Source organism: Anthonomus grandis, chromosome 3 (assembly GCF_022605725.1).
Source record: "Anthonomus grandis grandis chromosome 3, icAntGran1.3, whole genome shotgun sequence".
NCBI classification, from domain to species: domain Eukaryota; kingdom Metazoa; phylum Arthropoda; class Insecta; order Coleoptera; family Curculionidae; genus Anthonomus; species Anthonomus grandis.
The window spans coordinates 32,370,584-32,390,594 of record NC_065548.1 but is presented as its reverse complement, the minus strand read 5'-3'; the positions used below and the strand labels follow the sequence as shown (position 1 = coordinate 32,390,594).

The 20,011-nt window shown below is 31.7% G+C and overlaps 1 protein-coding gene across 1 annotated transcript; it reads left to right on the top strand.

The window, feature by feature from the left end:
- The first annotated feature begins 4,608 nt into the window (after positions 1-4,608).
- LOC126734399 (centrosomal protein CCDC61-like) lies at positions 4,609-18,752 on the top strand. Its single transcript, XM_050438017.1, has 8 exons — positions 4,609-4,825; positions 4,876-4,958; positions 5,012-5,151; positions 5,299-5,460; positions 7,039-7,314; positions 18,118-18,294; positions 18,363-18,526; positions 18,584-18,752. Exons 1-8 carry the CDS (start codon positions 4,681-4,683, stop codon positions 18,727-18,729), a joined length of 1,293 nt encoding a protein of 430 aa, XP_050293974.1. The 5' UTR covers positions 4,609-4,680; the 3' UTR covers positions 18,730-18,752.
- Positions 18,753-20,011: the final 1,259 nt, after the last annotated feature.

Sequence of the window (20,011 nt, the reverse complement as noted above, 5' to 3'; positions counted from 1 at the left end):
TAAATTAGAATTAATCTACAAATGTTTAAAAGTATTTTAGCATTGATTATGTTAGCATTGAACTACCCTAATTTTAAACAGATTAGAAAACATCAACATTTTTGTGCTATTTTCTCATAATACATCTAAAGGCATTCCCATTAGGTTAATAATATCCTCATTTTATTAAAAGATAAATTCAATAGAGGATGAATTATTCTTATTTAATACGTACTTGTATCTGTTTCCTAAAGAAAAATTAAACAGATTTTAAAAATTAATTAAAAATTCTATAGCAGAGTATTGTCAAAAGAAACAATATATCCATCTACAAAACAAAATAACTCTTTGAAAATATAAACAACTTTTTAGTATAAACATACAGGGTGTTATACATGAAAATAAATAATTTATTTTGCCGTCAGTTACATTTGTGACAGTCTTGGAATAGTGAAAACTTATTTGCTGAATTCAAGATTTTACTTCCAAAATGGTTTACACATTACCCGAAAGAGTGGAAATTATTATGGAATTTATGGTGCCCAAAATCAATGTGCTCGGCAAACTGCCGTCACGCTTAACGCCAGACATCCGGAGAAGATAACTTCGCATAGGTATGTTTTGGACCTTGTTACTAAGTTTACTGAAACTGGATCTGTTACAAATAAAAAACGTGACCATCGGCGAATTTTGGATGAAGCCGCTCAAGTTGAGGTTTTGAGTCATTTTGGAATAAATCCTAATACTTCATTACGCAAAATTGTTGCTGCCGCTGGTATTTCATTAGGCTCTGTTCACACAGTTATCAAACTTCATAAATTTTATCCATTCAAAATGAAAATATTGCAAGAGTTAACCGAAGACGATTTCGATAGGCGAGTTGAGTTTTGTGAAAAAATGACTGAAGCGATTAATGATAATACTATTCATGTAAAGAATATCTGCTTCAGCGATGAATGCACATTTTATCTAAATGGATTTGCTAATAGGCATAACTGTAGATATTGGAGCAATGAAAATCCTCATGCATTTGTAAAAGGGCATACCCAGTACCCTCAAAAAATTAATGTATGGGCAGGCATTTTAGGAAATAAAGTGATTGGGCCATTATTTATTAACGGAAATTTAAATTGAGAAATTTATTTGGATATGTTGGAAAATCCCATCAATCCGCTTATCACTGAATCCATTGAAAACCAAATCGATGATGATGGAAACCCTATACTTAATGAGGCTGAAATATATTTCCAGCAAGACGGCGCTCCTCCTCACTATGTTCTTCCCGTTCAGCAATGGCTAGACGACGAGTTTCCAGATAAATGAATAGGGCGAAGGGGGCCTATAGAATGGCCTGCTAGATGTCCTGATATAACGCCGTTAGACTTTTTTCTATGGGGTCATTTGAAATCTATTATGTTTACTCCCCAACCTGAAAGTTTGGAGGAACTTCGTCAACGCATCATCGACAGCTGTCATGATACACAACATATTTTTGAAAATGTCCGTCAGAAATTTGAACATCTGAACAAATTAAGATAAACAAAGATTTTTCTAAATTTCTCGAAAATGAATCGACCGATTTAAAAAAATCAAAATAAAAGACTTCGAAAGACCTTTTAAACAAGCTATTATTCGATACCCCTTGCCATTTAAAATTTTTAAGGGGATGACCCTGGGGGACAATGGGTGAAAGGAGGTGAAGTAATTTTAGGTTAGAAAGTTGTCCCCCTTGACAAACCTTTTGACTTATTTCGGCGTTTTTTTTTTTTAAATAGTGGTTTTCGATATAAATAAAAAATACATTTTGAAATATACATACTCTCACATCAATGAAATTTTCAGGAAAATTTTAATTTAAGTGAAACTTCTTCATTGAATTCATTTGAATTTGATTTTATTAAAGACTAAAGATTGACAACAACATAATAGTAATCAATAAAATCAGATTTTCTTACCAGAAACCTAGAATTGCATGCTGCAAATTAATTAAAATATTACTCCCAATATTGAAAGAGAACTTTTTAGAAAGAAAATCATGAATTTAAAATAACATCTTTAAAACAAATAGCAAACTCAACCAATAGGACCTATAACACAAGAGAAATTGGATCTCTCTATAAATGTTAATTTATTAATTTGTCTCCCATCTCTTATATTTGAAAAATTAATGAATTGGTCAACAAGGTGATTGTCAATAATTTCAGTAATTTTATGGATTCAACGACTTGTAGTAGTTTCGCTAATTCCAAATTTAAAATCTTCTCGAATGCTTCTTTGGTAACAATCTATGGCATAAAATCTTAACATCGACTGCCCATTCAATGGTAACTCTAGTTTCTCTGACTCTATTATTAACAGAAGGTTGTGGAAAATAGGGTCGAATTAAATCTATTAGTTGTTGTGTTTAAGAAAGCTTCTTGATATACTAATGAAAATCACAGAAACCCCTTGGTTGTTTTTCTATGATGAAAACCTGGTATCACAGAACACAAATATAGGCCTGGTATGACTATTGGTAAACAATAAATGAAACAAATACGTCTAAAAAAGGATGCTGTCACATTACGCACATATTGAAAAAGGAAGAAGAAAAGAAGCTATATCGTCTGGTGTATACGATATACCCAAGCGTGTTGTCGACAAATCGTTAAAAACTAGGCAATCCGCCAATCCCAGGGCTGGGATTCGAAAATCACGATTCGACACGATTACTCGATATGACTGATTCTAAATAAAATTTTAAATCGTGAGTGTCTTACAATCCTTAAATTTTAACGATTTGTCGAAGACCCGCTTGGGTATATCGTATGCATTAGACGATATATCTATTTCCTTATTTAACACGTGCATAATGTGTCAGTATCCTTTTTTAAACATATTTGTTTCATCGATTGTTTATCGTTTTCATATTTTGTTTATCAAGAAGCTTTCTTAAACCCTAAAACTAATAGACGAGACGTAAAGTTACCATTGAATTAGCAGCTAGTATGTTAAGATTCTATGCCACAGGTTGTTATCGAAGAAGCATTGCACAAGATTTTAATTTTGGAATTAACGAAACTACTGCAAGTCGTTGGATCCATAAAACTACTAAAATTATCGACAATCACCTTGCTGACCGATTCATTAATTTTTCAAATACAAGAGATCAGAGACAACTTAATAAATTAAGATTTATGGAGAGATCCAATTTTTCTGGTATTATATAGGTGCTAGTGATTTATATGGTGCACCCACGTTGCCATAATAAAACCAAAAGTGTGTGAACACAACAAGTTTTTGTGATTTTCCATGAATTCAATTATTATTTCCCTATGGGTAGTGGTGGTTTTAAAGGATATTTTTTTATTTTAAAGAAATAATGTGGGTATATATTTAAATAAAAAAAACACGGAGGCGACAAAATTAACAAAAGGAATGAAAATTATTAGAGTGTTTAACAATAGAAAAGACAAATACTCTTGATAAACACTCTATGAATTTGCATTTGTTTTGTTAATTTTCTCGCCTTTGTGTTTTTTTTTTAAATATATGCCCATATTATTTCTTTAAAAAAAAGTCGTTTAAAACCACCACTACCCATAGCGAAATAATAATTGAATTAATTGAAAATCATAAAAGCTTGTGCTCATCCATTTTTGGTTTTAATATGGCAACATGGGTGAATCAATAGCATCTATACATAATATAATAATCAATACTAATACATAAATGTTAATTTATTAAGTTGTCTCTCATCTCTTGTATTTGGAAAATTAATGAATCGGTCGGCAAGGTGATTGTCAATAATTTCAGTAATTTACTATATCCAATGATTTGCAATAGTTTGGCTAGTTCCAAAATTAAAATTAATAATACTATGTAGATCATAGATTAATACTACTGGTCGTGTAGAAATCGATACACATACGGGTTGCACCGGCAGCACAGATGGATATAGCTCCGTGATTAGTGCGGATTAATGCGGAGCTATATACATCTGCGCCGGCAGTAACCGAAGCTTTTTTATTTTTAACGTATTCGACTGTTTTCCACCACTTCCGGTTTAACAGGAAGTGATACTAACTTTCTTATTTTACATAATTCGGCGGCTGCAAATCCATATGTTAAAAGTTTACGTGTTAACGTCATGTTTTTTTGACAATATCAATAACAATGAATTTTGACTATCAAATAGAGTAGGGTAGACGCATATTTAAGCATATTTTACAAAATGTAAATATTATTTTGTAGCGTCCTCTGTGAATAATCCGATTTTTTTTTCTTAATATTTTCTCTTCAAAGTACTATTTGCACTCAAATTGTCAAGTAGGCCTATTGCAAAATCGAAGATCCTTAAAGTTATTGACTTAACCCCTTTGTAAATGTAGATTACGTAGCTTTCCTTTTTTTCTGCACTTTGTTTTTTTATTACTATTAAGGATCTTTTTCTAAGCCTTTCTAGCTTTCTTGGTAGCTTTCCCGCTAGTTTTTGGTGGCATCTCTTGGATGAAATAAGCACAACCACTTTACAGATAATATGCACTGTAACTAAATAGAGACAAGAAGTAACTAGTTTCTCCGAAGTCACTTGCATCACTAGTATTTAAACCTTGTATCATTTTATATACTTTGTCATTAAAGCTGACACAAAGACGCAAGGTTGAAGTCTGCCAAAATAAAAATTAATTAGAAAAAAATTAACAGTTTTTTTTCCAAAAAATGGCAGACCCGAATTTGGTAACCACCTATAGTTTTCACGGGCAAGAATATTTATTTAAAATGAATGTCTTGAATAGCAACTTAGAAATTTTAATAACCGATAAAAACACAGGAGAAGAATGGCAATGTGCATACGATGCCACTTGTAAGTAATTTAAGTAAAGCTTCTACCTCATAACTAAACCTTTATTTCAGATATTGAAAATTTGAGCCAGAAAACGGGAAATTTTAAGCAGTTTGATGTATTTGTTGCTATGATCAAATCTGGGTTACTTCGAGTAAAAAATAATAGAACCAATCAATGATATTAGGCTAATTAATATAGTTTTAGACCAGTGAAAGTGTTAGCTTAGATCTACTAACATTTGAAGATTTAGAGTTACTAAGGTCTAGAAAAATTACAAAATCTGTCGGGGTAGCAAACAACAACCGCCGCTACCTAATCTTGACCTACATTGTCGAATTTGATAAGTATGATTTAAATTTAATGCTACAGTATGCGTTTAATAATCGTCTTAGACATTTTAGTAATAATCAACACCAATATTTTAATTTTTATTTAAAAATGTAATTTTTCTTGCGAAATTAAAGATTTGGTTTTGTAATTATTATTTTAAGGATAAGGTATCCTTTACCATTAGAATACTGTGGTCCACCAGATCCTCATATTTTACAGACCACAATTAGAAGATTGGAGGTGGAGTTAGCCAAGACCAAAGAAGAATTGGCAGCGAAGAATAACAACAACGATGCTAAGAAAATGTATTTTTTACAAAAAAGGTATATACCTTTTGAATTATTAATGAATATAAAAATAATTGATAATTTTGAAAAATTAATGAAATTTGGTATATCGATAGAATAGCTACAACAGGATCTTTTAACGTATTCGACTGTTTTCCACCACTTCCGGTTTAACAGGAAGTGATACTAACTTTCTTATTTTAAATGGGACACTTGGTATATTATTACGTATTTGGATAGAAAACAATATTTTTTAAATAATGGTACTATATTTGCTACCTTGTTTTATACTCATAGAAAAAATCGTTTTTTTTTTAAATTTTAAAATAGGGTGCCATGAATGCGTTGAAAGTTTTAATTTTTAATCAAGTAATTTTATGACTTTTAATGAATGAATCTTTTACACGCCTATTTGAAATGTCCAAACCATTAATTTTGGCATTTACTTCATTTTTTAAATAGCATATTATTGGGAACAACCACTTTTCAAATGCGGTTTCTTTTTCCCAATAATTTGATATGATTAATTTTTAAATCGGTTGATAAATAAGCCCATAAGAAGGAAAAAACTAATTTACAAAAATGAACAGGAAGCATTGTAATGATACGCCCGCCTATTTTTTTTTAACTGACATAATACATCACATTTTGTCAAACGTCATATTACTATTTAAGAATAAAAGAACAAATTTTTCAATGCAATATTTCTTTCAGTATGTTATTACGACATATTTTATTTAACATTTACCTAATATAACATAGGTACACATAAACGATAAACAAACAGAAAAAATATCATGTTTACAAATTATTTTAACATAACATGTTCGAAACCCTACCTTCTTGTCTAGTGAAAGTACGTATGCGCAGGAATATAGCGTGCGGCATATCAACTTTTTCTTCATTGGTAAACATTTCAAATATTAGCAAATTTATTTAAATAACCAATAATAATTGCGATTGACAAGATGTCATGTATTATGTCAATTTGAAAAATAATTGAAGATCGCGTCAAAAGGCAGCCAATTCAAGAAATCAAAGCCTTCTATGCTATTTTTATTGATTAAATGCGTTTATTTATGTGACTTAGTTTTTTTCTTCTTATGGGCTTATTTATCAAACGATTTAAAAAATGATCATATCAAATTATTGGAAAAAAGAAACCGCATTTTAAAAGTGGTTGTTCCCAATAATGTGCTATTTAAAAAAATTAAGTAAATGCCAAAATTATTGGTTTAGACATTTTAAATAGGCGTGTGAAAAATTTAAGTCATAAAATGTAACCAAAAAAATTTTTTTCCGTGATTACTTCATTAAAAATTAAAACTTTCAACGCATTAATGGTACCCTATTTTAAAATTTAAAAAAGTGATTTTTTCTATGAGTATGAAACAAAAAGTGGAAAATACAGTATTATTGTTTTTAGAATATTATTTTTTATCGAAATACGTAAAAATATACCAAGTGTCTCATTTAAAATAAGAAAGTTAGTGACATTTCCTGTTAAACCGAAAGTTATTAAGTGTTCCCTTTTGTCTGTGTCACCCGGTATATCTATATAATAATATAACATATATTCCATAGTTTCTTTAAAAAACTTTCGTCTTATTATAGAGTAGATGAACTAACTGACGAAAACTTGAAACTAAAAGAAGAAATTTTACATTTAAGTCGTCCGGTATCAGGTAAAAAATCGAAAAACGTATTACAATTGCAACGAGCTGTAAGTAATTTGGAGAAGAGTGTCGTGCTGGAGAGACACTCGCATCATGAACTGGTAGAAAAATTAAGGGAAGATAAGTTACAACTGTTAAAAGAATTGGAGAGGGTTAAATGCTCCGAGAGATCATTAAAGTCTAAGTTAAATAGAGCATTGAGTCAACAATGCAGGTAAGATTAGAACATTTTTAATTTTTATTACCCATTATTACCGATTCTTGTGATTACTTATAATATTTTTTAAATATATTAATTCATACACGTAAGATTTAAATTTGAAATGTAGATCATTTTAAGAATTAAAAGACTCGAGCGTTACACTAAAGCTTTTAATATCAATACCTTTTTTGACTAATTGTTTTCAATAATTATTCCTAATCATGTTCTGGATAAGTCGGATCTCACTAAATGCGATCGAGGTTATTTAGGGTAAAAATTAGAGGATATACACATTTTTGATCGGCCTAAATGACTTAAAAAAACTTCTTTTGTAAGCTAGAATTTGCACAAACCCTATAGGTACTGTTAAACGTTGTAAATATAATTTGTAACATTTTAATCATGCAGTAAAGCATCCCTCTGAGTGTAACTTTTGGTTTTATTTTTAAAGATTTTATACGAACGTATTATCCAAAAGCTTTATTTTTAATATAAATTTTGGTATAATTTTATATGGTAAAGTACTACACATCAAGAAGCACTTTTTGATATACCACATTTTTGTTTATTTGTTGACAATGATCCATGATTAATTCAAGTTTTTCAGTAAAAAATATATTGCTTCATTAAAAAATAATTGTGGCTCTCCTGAATGTAAATTTAGTTGTCGTTTATTTCGATAGTTTAAATTTAAATCCTTGATCGATATTACTGACCAAAACTCAAATCGGTGATAAGAACTATGATAAAAGATATTAAGTATCTTCAATGTAAATTTTACAAGTGTTATATATTTTTAAGTCAACTTAACAAATAATTGCTTCAAACTCAAAGTTATTACAGGCTATAATGCATAAAAGTTCCAAAAATTTTCCCCTACCATTTGAAATTTTTACATTGTTTCGAGAATGGTTGATATTACACAAAAAATATTGGCTTATTATTGTATCAGGTGGTAAGTTGTAGCTTAAAAACCCGATAGTCGACGAAAGGCATATCGCGTGATCTTAATAAGACTGGTTAGGCCACTGAATCAACGTGTTTGCCAAATATTCACACCAGTTACATGTATTCAATTTTTTTATTTTCCTCTATTTTTACAAAAATTAAAAATAGCCAATTGATTGAGTTTAGGTCGAAGAATTTGAAAATCATAATAAAAAATAAGGCGACAACGTGCAAAAGTTATATATTTACCATTGTGAAAGCCTGAATTAATTATTGTGAAATCTTCGATTCGGGGAACAGGGTACATATGTAAGAAAGTAGACTCGTCTCAGGTTTAGAATCGACTATATTGATCAGATAGAAAATACATATACATTTCGTTAACAATAATATTAATTGGTCTTGATCTATTAACCTACATCAGTGTTGCGACCTAGATTTGACGTTGGGTTATATTTGTTGATACTAAATAGTTTACATAAAGGTAGCACCACATCTTTCCCCTTTTAAAAGAATGGCTTTTATTTTGGGCAAAGATAAAAGACATTCGTTTTAAATAAAATATTTGCCCGTATTTTGAGAAAGCTGTGTTGCTTTGTGAAATACCGTAATTATTAGTCTATCCTACCCCTTTTTTTTTTTTTTTTTTTTTACTATAAAGACTTACTCTTAAAATATTTACAAATTATTATCACTATTACCATAATTATCCTTATACTTATACGTCACACTACTACGATAAATACTTTTATAAAATAATGTTTGCGAATAAGTTATTTACAATGTGTGAGTATATGTCAACATATAATATTACTATACTAATTCTGTTTCATTTGTCGCGACATTAGATTTATATACATACATAATACGTCAATTTTCACTAGCACAGTATTTGTGTACTCTGTTTTTATGCACAGTAATTACTTTCCCTTTTTCACTTTTCACTGTACAATTTACCCCACTTGTACTTATAACTACAAAAGGGCCGTTAAACCAAGGATCAAACTTCGTCCGATTTTCTTTTTTAATGACTACAAAGTCACCTGGGTGCAGACTAAGGCTTTGAGAAGTTCTATCGTACTCTAACTTGCGCTTATCTTTCGCTCTGATTACAAAATCTCTCGCTCGCTGTAAAGAAATTTGAAGTTTATGACGAACTTCTTGATAAAAGGCATTAATATTGTAAATTGGGTCAATATTGTTTGTCAAGTCAGAAGTAAACTCAGGATTTCTTCCAAAAACTAGCTCAAAAGGCGTATAATCATGCAAAACTCCTGGGGTTGTATTAAAGCAAAATGAAAAATATTTAATATACTTGTCCCAATCTGTCCAAGAATCATTAATGTACGACCTTAAATAGTCATTTAAAATTCTATGATTTCGCTCACAACCTCCGATGCTTTGGTGGTGGTAGGCTGTCGAAAATTTGTGATTTATTTGTAGTAGATTGGTCACTTTTTCTAAAACCTCATTCTTAAATTCAGTCCCTAGGTCAGTACGAATCTCTTTCATCGGTCCATATACCAAAATAAAGTTATCTACTATTGCCTTGGCTACTGTTAATGCTTCTTTATTTTGTATAGGCGCGATGATAAGATATTTCGTTAATTCGCATTGCATGGTTACGGCATAAACATTATTGTTATCGCTTTTTGTAAACGGGCCAATAGTGTCTATGCATACAATATCGAAAGCTCGTTGCGGTGTTGGCGTAATGAGCATGGGTTCCTGATGATTAATTTTGCTTTTGTTTACCTGGCATTTTTTACAAGTTTTTACATAGTTTGCAACATCACGTGACATCTTTTTCCAACGAAATTTGGTTCTTAGTTTTTTCAAAAGTCTCTTTTGACCGCAGTGACCGCCGCAAATTGGGTCATCATGATACTTCTGAATAAGTTTTTGTTTTTCATCCTTGTCTATTATAAGTTTTGGGTCGTGGTATAAAAATATTTTTAAATTGTGTAAATAGTCTTGTCCTAGTAATTTAAAATCTTCAAACGTGCACGTACTAAATATTTCATCATTTAATCTTAATTTTAATTTTTGCAAATTGTTTTCACTAGCCATTATTCGAAGCTGAGACAATATTTTCCCTAAAGAAAAATTGCCATTAGTGAAATTCATTTTGCTTTCAGCGCTGATTTTATTTTTACCGTGATTTTCCAAAATTATTCGTAAATAATCTGGCTTAATAATAAATTTTATACTAGGAATTTTAATTAAATCGTAGTTATCATTTGTTTGTATTATTTTTAAGTCTTTACCTGATTCGAGAGAACGCGTTTTTGAATTATTTTGGGACACGAATGTTCCCTGTTGTTTTCTAGACATAGACCTAGTTATTGCCAAAATTTGCTTAGACTCTGACGTCATATTCTTAAGATCTTGCATATTAATTCTAGATAACGCGTCAGCTACGACGTTATCCTTATCTTTTATGTATTCGATTTCAAAATCATATTCCTCTAAATCTAATCTCATGCGCATTAGCTTTGAAGAAGGATTTTTCATTGCAAAGAGATAAACTAGGGGTCTATGATCTGATTTAACTAAAAAATGTGTGCCATATAAATAAGGTCTAAAGTGATTAATGCCCCAATGTATGGCTGCTAATTCCTTTTCTATGACAGATTTATTAGTTTCTCCTTTTGTGAAACTTCTTGACGCATATGCTATAGGCAGATCTTGACCATTTGATTTTTGAGATAGAACTGCACCGCAAGCCTCTTTTGACGCGTCGGTTGTCAAGATAAAAGGCTTTGAAAAATCTGGGTGTTGTAATATTTGCGGATCAATAAGCATATGCTTCAGCCTGTTAAACGAATCTTGGCATTCTTTGGTCCATACAAATGGTGCATTTTTTTTTGTTAGCTTAGTTAGTGGTTTAGCAATTTCTGCGAAATTTCGTATAAACCTTCTATAATAATTACAGAAACTAGTAAACCGCCTAACGTCATCGCCGTTTGTTGGAATTGGATATTTACGAATTGCGCGTATTTGATGACCAACGTAACAACAATTGTTTTGGAAAAATGCACATTTGTTTGGGTTTAATTTTAGATTAAATTTACGACAGGTACTAAACACACTTTTTAGATTTTCAAGGTGGTGACCTACTGAGCATCCAATAACAATTAGGTCATCCATATATAAAAATGCCTTTTCGGGGGTTATTCCCGCAAAAGCGATACTCATCATTCGCTGAAAACTATTTGGACTAACTTTCAAACCGAATGGCAGCCTAGTAAATCTATAAGAACCTTGATTTGTGCTAAAAGTTGTTATATCTCTGGAATTTTCTTCCAAGGGTATTTGATGAAATCCCGATTTAAGATCTAATGTAGAAAAATATTTGGCTCTTCCCAATTGATCTAAAATTTCAGAAATTGACTTAATCGGAAATTTATCAGCACAAAGTTTTCTGTTAATCTGGCGAAAATCGACTACCAGACGCCATTTTTTCTCACCGTCTTTGGATTTTTTAGGAACCAATAATATTGGGCTATTATATTCAGGATACGATGGCTCAATAATATTGTCTTTAAGCATTTTATTTACCTGCGCATTAACTTCGTCTGTCTGTGAGTACGGTGTCCTGTAATTTTTTATGTAAACTGGGGAGTCATCAGTAAGTCTTAGTTTTTGTTCGTAAAAATTATTAGTTGTCAGTAAATCTGATTCTAGTGCAAAAATATCACAGTACTCTTGGCATAAATTAATCACATCATTTTGTAAATATTCCGCTATACCTTGTGTATTTAATTCTCTTAATAATAGATCGTTTCTGTTTTGCTGAGTTGTAATATTTTTGTTTTGAACACAAAGAATGTTGTAGTTGGTTAAATCTGAATGACTTATTTTGGGGTTTTTTAAGGTTTCACTATCAAAATTTGTATTTAAAATCCTTATAAATGGGCTCTGACTGGACACTATAGATCCGGCGACAAAAACTCCTGAAGCCATCTCTTTATTTACAATGACTGCGTCGGTTTTAAGATTTTTTAGCGAGTTTAGTTTTCTTACCACTTCGCACCTAGGTGGTATTATTAAAACATCTTCCTCCGGACTATTTAAAATTGGTATGAAAATATCGCCTCTTCTGCTTTTTACCATCATGGTCCAATTACTATAGTCCAGTAGACATTGGTATTTTGTGATAAAATCTCGCCCTAAAATTCCGTCGGCTGGAATTGGAAAATCGTGGCTTACAATATGAAACATGCTGGTAAAAGTACAGTCTTGTATAAAAATATTTGTTTTTGTAGTTCCAATAGAGTTTGTGTAGCCTTCAGTCACGCCTTTTATTTTGCAAATGTTAGACCTATCAACGATTTGTTCAGGGTCTATTTTCGTTCTTTTGAAAATAGAAACGTCCGCTCCAGTATCAACCAGCAAGGTAACTGTTTGATATCCTGTCATTGCTGTTTGGACTGCTACAAAATTTGATAGTGCTAGGTCCATACTATAAATTTTTAGGAGTGCCCCAAAGGACCTTGTTGGGGTTCCTGTGAGTTTTCCTGATGGTCACTCCCCGTATCCATCGCTCTAATATACCTATTTGGCCGTCTAAAGTAGCTGGGTCGACTATTGTAGCCGCTATTACCCCTTCGTTGGTTGTAATGTCTCTCATACTGACTGTGTTGGTATGTATTGGGGTCGTTTCGCATGGTATTCGGCCTGTGTGGGGGTCTTTGATCGTAGTGGCCTCTTCTAGGAAAATTATTCCTTGATCTACCCCTAAAGTTTTGTCTGTTTGTGTAAAATACTGATGCGCCGGGGGATGCCGGGTTATCAGCGCTGCAATTCACAAATTTCGCCAGAGCTTCTTGCATGGTTTGGAAGTTTCCGGCTTCCATGATAATTTTTACATTTTCTGACGCTGCATTGGTGCTTAATGCTTTGACCGTTGTATTGGTTGTATAAGTCTCTGCGACTTGCTCCGGAACTCCTTCGCCTATATACGCCCTTTTAAGCTTTTGAGCCAGTCCCTCTATTTCAGAGAGGTATTTCTCATCGTTATGGCGTTGCTTTAACCCTAAAAGTTTTGATGACACGGACTGCGAACTTTCCAGTTTTATAGAATTTTTTATTTTCGCATGAATTAGATCCAATGTGTCGCTGTCCCCTACCAAATCTCTTGCCTTACCAATCAGTTTGGTTCTGACATAAGCCACAGCATTTACCTCATGCGTTTTAACATTTGCTTTAAGCAGTGTTAACGCATCAAGAAATGAGGTTAGCTTATCTCCCGAACCGTCAAATTCGCCAGGCAAGATTTTGCTAGCGAGATTAAAAAACTCCATCGTGTTCCTAGGTATTTTAGTGATCAAATTTTGTGTCTTGTTCGTCACTGTATCTGTTTGTTGATTGTTAATGTCAGTAATTTCGTCTGTTAGATCTATTTCAACTAGCTCGTCCTTTATTTGGGGGTCTATTACCTTTACTATCGATATAGGGACCTTGTAATCAACAGCGAGAACTTGGTACGATCTAACAACTCTATCTCGGGAAGTGTTAAAAATAGGTTTAATAGAGTTATATTGATTTTCGTTTAAATTTGGATAAATTCCTGCTACTGTTTGTACAAATTCGTTATATAATGTTAATAAACTATCCCTGACCTGGTTTCTGACACTTTCTGATTTGGGCACCTGTGACTTTAATACTCTTTTTGATTCCTTTATAATATCATCTTTCAAGTTTGATAGCTTGGCATAAACGTCCTCAAAACTTAATTTTACGGTTGACATAGACAAAATTTAATCTTAAATAATTCTGCTCTGTCTTATATTAAAAATTTATTCATTCGAATTAACCCATATGTTTAATTTAAATTAAATAAATAACTATATTGTTTCGTTAACATTAGCCTAAAATATGTTAATTTAATTAGTTACTCTATACGAAAATAAATAGCTACCTATTATTTACCATATTACTAACACTACTCGGTAGTAATAAGATCCTATCCCATAAAATAAATAGTATATTATCTCTTTGATGTTAATTAAAAAAATGCATATAAAATATGGTCGTTTGACGCCTGTAACGAAATATTACTCTAATCTTATATGTGCCTGTCTAAGAAAAAAAAAACTGACCTCTGCTAAACTAAATAGTATACTTTAAAATGCTTTGCAATGTCATTTAAGTGAATGTCCTCATAGAATCTAACGTTTACACCTTTTTTGAAACTATTAAATTGTCCTTGTGTCAGCGACTTGGTAAAATACTACCGTTTATTATTCCTCGGAAGTAAATGGGAAACTGCGTGGAAACTGCCATAACAGTTTGTGCCCAGAAACCGAGATCCAAAAGGTTGACAAAACAAATATTGGTACATACCAGATATCGCCTGCTTATATATTTTTAAATTCTCGTTCTTACACATCTGGCTGTAAGCTTTAGGCGTCCTCCGTAGACGTCCTTTGTCCCTATGGTGCCCTCAGATATATACTTCTGCCTATATCTCGTTTCAGACTCCTTCGGTACATTTTTCGCACATTGAGGACAGTCAGTATTATTACGCACACGGCTATGATGTACAGTACGATGCGGATGTCATTAGGGACGCTCATTTTATCTTCCTCAACGATAAAGTTCGAGTTAACCACTCCCGTACTTGTAACGTCACTTTCCTTCGAAACGGATTTTCCCATATTTACGAAGTTTAAAAAATAGGGATTCTCACTTTTCTACAGAAATAGCGCGTTACTTTTAGGTAAAGAAAAAAAATTAAATTTTTTTTCATTTTACGGGACTGGCAGGATCGCCATGTAAGAAAGTAGACTCGTCTCAGGTTTAGAATCGACTATATTGATCAGATAGAAAATACATATACATTTCGTTAACAATAATATTAATTGGTCTTGATCTATTAACCTACATCAGTGTTGCGACCTAGATTTGACGTTGGGTTATATTTGTTGATACTAAATAGTTTACATAAAGGTAGCACCACACATACCCGACGGCTTTTTCCGAATCACCCGAATGAGCTCGCTAGTTTCACAGATTGGAAGCAGAAGCCAATAACTGAAAACAAGAACAAGAAGGTTATTTGTGCTTTTTTGGGGGTTTCACAATCCAGAACAGAATTTACTTGTAGAAAAATTTTAATATGATCAGCATAGTAATGGAATAGGTAAAATGTAGAACATAACTCTATATTATGGGTTTAACTTAGCCACCTCTGTATAATATATTTAATAATTAATAGCAAATCTGGGTGATTTAAAGTTTCAGCTGGTTCGAACTAGCAATCACAGCAACATAACACATATCCTGACCCTACATGCCTCTATCTTTAACTGTATGCAAGAGTGATTTTGTAAAAGTAGGCTTCTAGTACATTAATCAAATCTCTAAAATCCTTGCCTTCTACAATTGATGAAGGTTGAAGAGTATTAATGAATACGTTTAAAATAAGATTATGTATTTTTTGTTTCCTAGGAACCGAAATAGATCTATTAAAATAACGTAGCAATGAAGTTTGACTTTTCATTTTCTAGACGAAATACGTACCAAATCGTACCATACATACGATTTGGACATGACGCTCCTGTTCCCTATCGTTTTCGAGACCACTTTTTGTTTTGTGAAATATCTATGTCACGAGGTGAAATTTATTAAAAAAAAATAAAAAAAAGGATTTTGCGTCGTAGTAGTTTTTAGAACTACTCTACAAAATAATATAATATGTATAAATCTCGTAGGTTTACAACTTTTTAGTATAGTTATTTTTTAATACATCTATTTTTTAACCGCCAGAACTATGTTGCCACTGGCTATTTACATTGTTTGTCAGGTCACAATCCTTTAAGGCTAAGGCCATTTTTATTTGAAACATTTTAGAATCGTTGGATTGGAACTAATGGCACAGATGTAAATAGCTCGTTTTTCCGTGCGGAGCTATTTACATCTGTTTTAATGATTCAGGGCGGTGGATAGCTAGATGCCCTGATATTTCAGTTTTAATGCTCTTTTGCATGGTCGTACCTAAAATTTTTCCGGAAATTATTTTTAGCGACAATGCTACTTTTTGTTAGGTAACTCAGCTCAATAGCATTAAAAACTGTCATTGATTTTACCTTGAAAATCAACTTGTCTTATTTCAGATTTTCATAAATACTAAGTATATATTATTTTATTTGTTTATTTTGTTTAAGTCAGAAAAATAAATATTAATAACAATGTTAAAACACTCTGGACTGTCAGTTTTCTTTAAAAATATTGTTTCTTTATAATTAATTGATTATCAACGACATCATGAAGAAATGCACGTTCGACATGGGTATTCTACGTTCCTTTCACTGGGTTGATATAACTCTTACCAACATCCCCGCTGACGTAGAGTTTAGTGTCGCTGGCTCTACTAGCCTATATTTATTTATCCTAAAATTCTACGCCTTGCGAAAAATTGGTAGAGACGTTTTTTATGGAAAATGGCTAGGAGAATAACTAGGAGTCAAGAAATGCTCAAAGGTCACGTGATCATTACTTTTTTACCTTGATTTTCAACACTATAAACTTTATTTTGAATATAATATATTTTGAATATAAGAAATGGAGCGCAAGTCCCAAATTAAGCTGCAATTTGAGACCAATATTTTGCGGGACTATAACAGAAGCTTAAAGGGAGCGCGGATACAATTTCAAAATATATGCTGGGTTGTAGAATTTTCAATAATTACCTTCAGTAGGGTTAGGTATGTTTGACTCTTTAGTTTATTTTTAATTGTTATTAAAGATAGATGCTTCTGATTCAATATTAATATGGAACAACGTTTATAGTAATTTTGACCTTGATATTTAATTATTTATGGAATTTTATAACATCAAAAACAAGATATTTTAATTTTTTACCTAAGAAAAAAAGCATATGAAATATGACCTTCTAATAACAAAATTATACGGGACGCGTCCCGTATAAAGGTCCATCCCTTCGTCCCCTGACCTTTCTAATATACTCCAGTTGCCTACAACATTTCTTCTTAGTAATTTTGTGTATGTTCTTACCTAAATATCATTTTTCAAAAAAATATTTTATGCATGCATAGTCATATGCATGCATAGCCATTATTTTTTAGCAATGTGCTTCCCATCAAAACAATATCCATATTTCCACGGGTTTGAATCCACTCAAAAGATATTTGATTAAACTAAGATTTAAAGAAACTTACATTATTGTTTTTGTTTCTTTTTATTCTGTCCTTAATTAATAATACTTATTTTGATTTGTTGCCAGCATAAGTGTGTATATTATGTAAGAGAAGCAGCTTTTAACTACACTATTGAAGAAAATAAATGAATGTTTATCACCCAAAATGTCCACAAAAAAATGAAATAATCTTTCGAAGTAGACCTGTCGAAAACATTAATAGATATCAGCTCAAAGCGCCCGAGTTTTCAGGGCCGATGATGCAAAGCAGGCAAACAGTGACTGTTGGCACACGCCTTTGGCAAAATTCTCGGGTTCACTTAGCCCGACGCGACGGTGTCGCCATCATATGTCGGATACATTTTCGTCCATAAGGTTGCGCATCTTCTCAAATATTCAATCATCGTTACCATTAAGCCATAAAGCGCTTGAAGCGAACTTTCCAAAACGAGTCTATATCGTACATAGGTGTACGTTGTCATGATTTTTTTTCTCTTATTTTATTAAAGAAAATATTATTCATCTTCCAATTTTTTTTTTGCTTAAAATAGTCCAAAGAAGATTAACTTAATATTTAATGTTCAAAAATTTTAAAAATCGCAGATATCTAATGTCGACTAGAACCTACATTTTCCATCACCAAAAAACGCATATTAAAAAAAGGAAGGAAATTTTGCCAGATTAATTCTATTACTAATTTATAGGTTTAATACTGATGAATATGCCAAAAACTTTGCAGAGAATCATACAATGTCGAATCAAAGTTTAAGAACAATGTTCAGGCGTAGAAGAACCCCTGTAAGAAAAAATTATGAATCCTCACTTGAAAATATTGAGAGAGAAAGGCCGAGGAAAGAATTGTTAGTGCCAAAATATTTAAGGTATATTTTTAACTGGGACCTAATTATTTTTAAAATATATATAAAATGGCAAACATCGTTTTTAATAGGGCATCAAAAAGTTCAAACAAAGTCTTAAGTAGAAGCAGTTCAGGCAGCAGCACGAATAAATATATGGATCCTGAGATGGATGTTGCAAGTAGACCAGAAACGCCAGTTTTGTCTGCTAGCGTGATGCCGAGTCTCTTAAAAAATAAGTCTGCGTACAGTTCAGGTAAAAAATATTTAGAGATGGCTTTAATGGTAAAAATAAGATTTTACTTTATTTTAGGTAATAGTTCAAGAGCCAGTTCCAGAGTCTCCACGAGAAAGTCTCGCAGTAAAAGTAGAAAAAGTATTGACTACAAAAAACTTGAAGAGAAAATTGAGCATTTACAACAAATGTTAAAAAACAATATGAGACATGATGTTAGCTAAAACACCTAGAAGTATGAATTTTACATGGTTTTTTTATTTACACCAAATTAAAAATTTTCCTTAAGAAAATACAATATCTTTTATTTAAAAAAATATGTTTTTTTTTAGAAATACCGTACATTTAAATTAATATTACAGATCGGAGATTAATGTATTGGAAAACTAAGTACATAACAGTCTATATTTAACTACTAAGGTTCGACAAAGATTCTTTGTTGTCAAGTCTACACGAATTTCCAACGGAGAAAATTTTTAACTATATATTAACAACCATTATAACGTTAATTTAACTTATTCGCGTTGTATTTTACAGGAAAATTTAAAATAAAAACTATAAATAGAATTAACCTATTTCAAGAATAAATATAATATCCTTAAACACAAAAAAAAAACTAAATTATTATCATTCTTATTCCTTAAACTGCTTCTAAAAAATTTGGAGCGACAACACCGGAACATAAGCGCCTGACCGATACGCGTAGTGTCATTTGTCAAATGGCTTTGTTTATATTCAGGATTTGTGTATTTTCTTTCATTTTTAGTTTAAAAAGGAAAAAAGGTCACATTTTAGTGTTTTTATAAATTGCTAGGATGGCAAAAACTTGTGTCGTTTGTGCCGCGTCATGGAAAAAAGGCGATTCAAGCCGATCTTTTCACAAGTAAGTACTGATGCTTTCATAACATCACATTATGGGGCTACCATCATCATAAGCGTAGAATAGGGGATCTTATAGAAATGAACCCAATAAAAACTTGAATGTGAAAGTGTGCGTGAAATACAAAAATCTTTATATTTTTAAATCTAAATTTTTTTTGATAATATTCATCCATTAATAGGCTATAAAAAATATAAAACTAGAGTGTTGTCCATGGTTTTATTAACAGGATTTGATGTTTTTTTTGTTGTTTTGGCAGAAAAAAGGGATAATACCTATATAGCTATGTTTTTTTAATCCATTTGACCCTGAAACTATATTTTTCCGAGTTTGTATATTTTTTTCTTAAGAACGGTCAATAGAAGGTCCCATAAGTCGAGAAAAAATCATGATTTTTTTTCAATTTCCAGTTTTGGAAAAAACGGCGGTCCTTTTAAAAGGACGGTAGGATAAAGGGCTACTATTAGAAAAATAAGTAAAGACTTAAAAATATGTTTATATATCTTACAAAATGCTTAGCAAAATACTTAAAACTAATTTGTCTGATAGTCCACAAAACAGTTTTCTGGGTGAAGACCAACTTCACATTTTTGGCAGACAAAATTTGCTTTTTTGTGGCACACAGC

Excerpts from the sequence above, each read along its gene's own strand:
- LOC126734399 (XM_050438017.1), top strand. The coding sequence starts at position 4,681 with ATGGCAGACCCGAATTTGGTAACCACCTATAGTTTTCACGGGCAAGAA. Across the intron at positions 4,826-4,875 it reads ATGTGCATACGATGCCACTT|ATATTGAAAATTTGAGCCAG; the intron begins GTAAGTAATTTA and ends CCTTTATTTCAG. Across the intron at positions 5,461-7,038 it reads ATGTATTTTTTACAAAAAAG|AGTAGATGAACTAACTGACG; the intron begins GTATATACCTTT and ends GTCTTATTATAG.